The sequence below is a fragment of the Triticum dicoccoides genome, chromosome 4A (assembly GCF_002162155.2).
Source record: "Triticum dicoccoides isolate Atlit2015 ecotype Zavitan chromosome 4A, WEW_v2.0, whole genome shotgun sequence".
Lineage (NCBI taxonomy): Eukaryota > Viridiplantae > Streptophyta > Magnoliopsida > Poales > Poaceae > Triticum > Triticum dicoccoides.
Window position 1 is genome coordinate 113,790,577 of NC_041386.1, and position 5,414 is coordinate 113,795,990.

The 5,414-nt window shown below is 44.3% G+C and overlaps 2 protein-coding genes across 2 annotated transcripts in view; one reads left to right on the plus strand and one right to left on the minus strand.

Annotated features, from left to right (window-relative positions):
* LOC119285299 overlaps window positions 1-2,783 on the plus strand; it is an 8,643-nt gene extending 5,860 nt beyond the window's left edge. The window contains exons 12-20 of the mRNA XM_037564534.1: window positions 157-259; window positions 336-393; window positions 482-535; window positions 621-830; window positions 964-1,022; window positions 1,142-1,204; window positions 1,440-1,533; window positions 1,974-2,114; window positions 2,231-2,783. Of these exons, the coding sequence (XP_037420431.1) occupies window positions 157-259; window positions 336-393; window positions 482-535; window positions 621-830; window positions 964-1,022; window positions 1,142-1,204; window positions 1,440-1,533; window positions 1,974-2,114; window positions 2,231-2,515 (1,067 nt within the window). The 3' untranslated portion in view covers window positions 2,516-2,783. The remainder of the gene's footprint in view (window positions 1-156; window positions 260-335; window positions 394-481; window positions 536-620; window positions 831-963; window positions 1,023-1,141; window positions 1,205-1,439; window positions 1,534-1,973; window positions 2,115-2,230) is intronic.
* Window positions 2,784-3,775: 992 nt separating this feature from the next.
* On the minus strand, window positions 3,776-5,203 carry LOC119285300 (organelle RRM domain-containing protein 2, mitochondrial-like). The gene is made up of 3 exons (XM_037564535.1): window positions 4,895-5,203; window positions 4,308-4,376; window positions 3,776-4,224 (listed from the first exon to the last, which is right to left on the minus strand). The coding sequence occupies exons 1-3, from the start codon at window positions 5,106-5,108 to the stop codon at window positions 3,989-3,991; spliced, it is 519 nt and encodes a 172-aa protein (XP_037420432.1). The 5' UTR covers window positions 5,109-5,203; the 3' UTR covers window positions 3,776-3,988.
* Window positions 5,204-5,414: the final 211 nt, after the last annotated feature.

The following is a 5,414-nucleotide window of genomic DNA, read 5'->3' on the forward strand; positions in this document are numbered from 1 at the left end:
AATAGAACCCAAATTCAATTGGATGCTTGTGGTACCAATATTGAATGATTTACCTTCAGACAGGGAACCAATGATCATATGGACTCCATGTTTGAGTAATATGAGTAAACAATTTATGGTCCTCAATCTTTGTGACAATCATTTGCGTTATTACAGGTTGTAGGAAAGAACCTTCTACCACCAGTAGACTTCTCATTGTTCCATTGAAACGGACATTACAAGGAAGAGTTGTTGATACTGAGAGCTGCCATTTATGTGGGTAAGAATTAGATTATGCACACTGTTGAATTCACATGATTATCCTTCATATGAAACTCTGCATCTTTTTTTGACAGCGATGCCTGTACGACTATTGGGATAATCAGCGAAGACATGATTATCTTCTGTAACCAGGTTAGTTCTGCTAAGTTCTTTTCTCGTTAGCGTCGTCTTTGATTGTTGGAACATTGTCTTGAAATTTATGCCATAATCATATCTACAGTGTGAGAGACCATGCCATGTGAAATGCTACAATAGTGGATTTCAAGAAAACAATGTATGTGACTAACCTTTCCTTCATATGTGGTGGAGAGCTTATCATGGCGAAAGACATTGCTGACTCATTGTATGGACTATTTCAGGAACCTCTGAATGTTTTGAGAGAATACATGCAGTGTCACTTCTTCTGCTGTAAAAAATGTCAGTTACTTCGTGCTTCTTTGCACCAAGAACTAAATAAGCGAGAAAAGATCAGACATAAAAGATCCAATGTTTTTTGGCACCTTTTAAGTGGAATGGATCCGAGGCGTGATGTGCAGCAGTTCATAGATCAGGTTATTGGAATCTTCAAAGTAAGTTCTTTCTGTGAGGGATTTATGGCTTTTTTTTCTTAAAACCTTGTTTCGCCAGTGATAAACTTCCAAACCATGGCTGTCATATTGCTTGTAGGCTGCAAAAGTCTCACGTTAATCTCTGTATTTATAGGTTGCGTTCCCGGAAACAGCTGACCTGGAAGGTGATGTCATACGAGATATGGTTATTGCGTAAGTTCTTGACTAAATCTGCAACGTGTACGAATAGTTTCATCAATGTGCATCTGGCCTGCATTTTTTCTGTCCATCTAGTCAACTCAAATAAATACACTAAATCACATTTTTTGCAGCACGGATGTAGGAGGAAAAAATGATTTTAGAGGAATGTATTGTGCAGTACTAACCACAAGCAGGTACCTTTCTGGTCAAGTCATGTATATTGTTTTAGCAGTTTTTGCTCAATTGGTCTGTGCAAAGCAACGACAATACTATTTTAAGTCTTTACGTTTGTGTAACTAATATAAACTGCTAATGGTTTGGTTTCTGGAACCTGAAATCGGGAGAGGAACAAGCAAGCAAGTGCTTCTATTTTCTATTTACACTATTTTGGTTAATCATACCTTTTTTCTTTGTATGGTCGTATTGCAGTAAACTCGTTGTGTCAGCTGCGATTCTGAAAGTGCGCACGGAAGAAGTTGCAGAACTTGTCCTTGTCGCTACACATAATGAGTGCAGAAAAAAGGTGGGAATGAACTTACATTGTCTAGTCCACAATAGTGAACTCTGTCAGTTATCAGACGTAATTCCTTTTCTTTTTATGTCTGTATGCTAAGAATGATGCTGGGACTATAACTGGAGAATGTACATCTGTATATGATGAGGTTCTTAAACACTAGAGAAGAGTAAAAATATTCTGTTAGTATAATAACTTGGAATATGGTTTAGACAAAAGATCAAGACTGGTATTAGCAAGAACTAATTGTACGGATTCTAGAGCATATACTGTTAGAAGTGGACCTGCGGTTGTTATAACTTAGGCCCTTAGATTTGCTTCAATTTTTCTTCTATTGACCAGAAAATAATGAAGGCTTTTACTGTACTGGTTTGATACTTAATGTAACCAACATTTAACGCATCTGTGTAGCAACTAATATCCTTAGGTTTTGGTCTGTCTCTGTGCAGGGCTACTTCAGACTTCTCTTGAGACAAATCGAATCACATCTGACAGCCCTGAATGTTCAGTTTCTTATGGCACCCGTTGATCCTGAAATGGTACCAATCTGGTCCACGAAACTTGGCTTCACCATTTTATCAGATCAAGAGGTAATCACGTACTACTTTTCCTTTTTGTTTCCGGGCTTCCCTGCTCGATCTAACATCATCGATATCACTCCAGTAGCGCTAATTTAATTGCACTTCTATTGCTGTCCTGTTGCCAGAAGTCGTCACTGCTAGAGGCACACCCCTTGGTGATGTTCGAGGGCCTAACATTGATGCAGAAATCATTAGCTATCAACCCTGATCTCGAGGTTTTGAGTAACCAAGTTACAATGGGAGAACCGAGTGCACCTGATCTCGAGATTTTGAGTAAGCAAGTTACAATGGGAGAACTGTCTGCACCTGATCTCGAGATTTTGAGTAACCAAGTTACGATGGGAGAACCGAGTGCACCTTATCTCGAGGTTTTGAGTAACCAAGTTACAATGGGAGAACCGAGTGCATAGGCTTTGTAGCTTATGCTCTCTAATGGATGATTAGAAGCCCGACCTTTGTATACAGGGCTTTGTAGCGTATATGTAGCGGCATATGCTCTCATGTCCTAGTGCTTTAGGTGCCTCATTTCAAGCCTGTGAAGTCAGTTTAGTACTGTAGATCTTAGAGGTTAGTCCGTTGCAGTAGTATGTTGTGTCAGCAGATCGTTTTTGGTGGAAAATTTTGAGCTCTTTGAGTCTCTTAGAGCATCTCCAATAGACGATGTAGATGCAAAAATAACTATCTTTTACATCTCCGAGGTCCCAAAACACTGCTCCAACAGATGGTGCAGATGAAAAAAAAATACATCTTCATCTCCCGGAGATGTAAAGTAACACCACGCGGTGCAAATTTGCATCTCCGCCTATAGGAGATGTAAAAACGCTGGTCGTGCGCCAATTGCCAACCGCCGTTCCTTTCCCTTCCGTGTGACCAGCTGCCACCCGCCCATCTTCGCTGCTGGCCAAATCCGCACCAAATTGACGCCGCCGCCCCACGCCCGACTTCGGCCCCAGTCCCCCACCGCCGGCCCGTCGACCGCAGCCGTTGATTCACTTTTGGCCGTTGCCGAATCGAAGCTTCTCCGGCGGCCGCCGGGCCAGCTGCGACTTCGCCCCCCGTCCCCCACCGCCTGCCTCACCGGCCCGCCGCCTGCTTGATCCCCTTTTTGCCTCCACTGTCGTCGGCCGATTACGGGCAGCTCCGGTGCCGCCCCGTGCTGCCGCAACCGGTTTGGCTTCCTCTCGACCTCCCCTGCCCATTCCTCTGCACCGTCGGCCGATTTCGGCCATCCTCGCCAGGGTCGCAACCGGTTTGGCTTCCTCTCGACCTCCCCTACCCATTCCTCTCCATCGTCGGCCGGTTCCGGTCATCCTCGCTAGCCCCGGCAAGCTGCAGCGGGAGCGCTCGAGTTTTGACAGTAGGTTCAGTGCACTAGTTTTACATCTTCAAATACATCATTTGTTGGAGTTGGAGTTTTACATCACAAATATACATCATCTGTTGGAGTTGGCTCTTTTTTGAAGATGTAAACAACAGTTGTGGGTGATGTAAATTATACAACACCTAATTTTACATCTCCAAATTTGCATCATCTATTGGAGATGCTCTTAACAATAATCAAAAGGCTGGACAGCATCTTGATGCATTTCTGAGCTAAAATTGGCAAAATGTTAGCAACGTGGAGATGGGCTACTTTCTACAGATCTAAGCAACAGGAAGATTTTCACAGATAATCGTGTGAAGCCACAAAGAGCAACATTATTATCTCAAAAAAGGAACAGCGTTATCATTTTATGTATTAATACAGGTAGTAATGCCATTAACTTTCTATGGCTAGAACAACAATCAGAAGCATCTTACAGCAGATTAATAACCCTAAACACACGAGAACAGCATATCCATGCCCTTGCTAGGTGATCTGTAGGACTCAAGAGCCTAAGCAACTAACCACACCATCCTACAGTTTTATTTATCGTGAAGCCGGTGTGGGAGGAAGCAGTATCCGGCTGAGGAGCAGGCTTCTGCTCCCTTTGTTTTGCAGGGTCGACAAAAATGACCCATCCATCCAGAAACTTGGCATTCATTTCCTGCCATGCGGTCTCAGCTTCTTGTAAACTCGCGTACCTTACAAAACCAAAGCCCTTTGATCTCCCAGAAACTCTATCTGTTATGACTTTCACTGCACAAGGCGACAAGCAAGACACAATGAGCAATGAAAATGAACATTGACTGAAACATTATTGCGAAAGCAAGCCTTTGTACCTTCAAGAAGCTGTCCGAAGGGAGCAAACGCGCTCTTGAGCTTCTCATCTGTCGTTAGCCTTGAAAGGCCTGCAATTGCATTGCATATAAAATATATGATCATGCGCATGTGGAAAAAAAAACAGCGCAAAGCAGGGCTACACTCGCAAAGTTTCAGTTAGTTACTGAGACCAGCAATTAAAGTCCAAACACAAATGCGACATATCACATAGGAGCTTTGGCGTAGTATGATCAGCGATGCAGAAGCCCATACCAATGAAACAATTCAGAAACCAATCTAATTGATAGCGCAATGGTTTACTCCAATTCAGCATATCAGTTGTTCTTGCTAAGACACGTCTGATATGCACATAGATATCATTAGACCAGAAGTGGCACAGTTAGATTAATTTGCACGGAGAGCATCTACATTGATTGCTCTAATTTGCCAGGGCAGGATTAGAACACATGGTAAACATCTAAAGCTATCCCCAAATTCATCCCCAAAAATGGGCTCGCCCTCTCCCCGAGACTAACTTGTAGCGATGTGGTAGAGAAAAAGCTGCTATGCGGGTTGGGAGGGGAGGGGACGGGAGGAAAATCGTTACCGCTGACGAAGAGCTTGGGGGTGGTGAGCGGCGGTACGTTGGCGACCTCGGTGTCATCGCCGGAGATGGTCGACGGAGGTGGCAAGGTGGGGGAGGGGCCCGAGGAGGAGGAGGAGCAGAAGGCGGCGCGAAGTACAGAGGAGCGGGAGGATGAGATGGGGGTGGATCCGAGGAGGCGGCGGAGCAGTGTGGAGGCAGACGAGGAGAGGGCCATGGCCGGCGGCTAAAACCCTAGCTCCCGTCCAACCCTCAGGTTCAGCGTTCAGCGTTCTGGGTTCGTGGGAGGTGGCTCAGGGCGTTCTGGGTCTGACCCGGCCTGATAATCTTTCTGCTTGTTCTGGCGTATGGACCCGGCACTTCTTTTACCTCCGTTTTTCCAAGACAGTTTCACGAATAAACATTTCTAGGGAAACTCTATGCACTTATCCAAACAAAAATCTCATATTAGAAGTTTTTTTATTAAAAAATAAGTTGGTTTTAACATGTGCTCGGAAGTAAGAGCATCTACAACCGGACCGTC

What these genes read in the sequence shown, in the direction of transcription:
- LOC119285300 (XM_037564535.1), bottom strand. Translation starts at nt 5,108, where the DNA reads ATGGCCCTCTCCTCGTCTGCCTCCACACTGCTCCGCCGCCTCCTCGGA. An exon ending in CCCCAAGCTCTTCGTCAGCG is followed by an intron (nt 4,377 to 4,894) that starts GTAACGATTTTC and finishes ATGCAATTGCAG; the next exon opens with GCCTTTCAAGGCTAACGACA. An exon ending in CTTCGGACAGCTTCTTGAAG is followed by an intron (nt 4,225 to 4,307) that starts GTACAAAGGCTT and finishes CGCCTTGTGCAG; the next exon opens with TGAAAGTCATAACAGATAGA.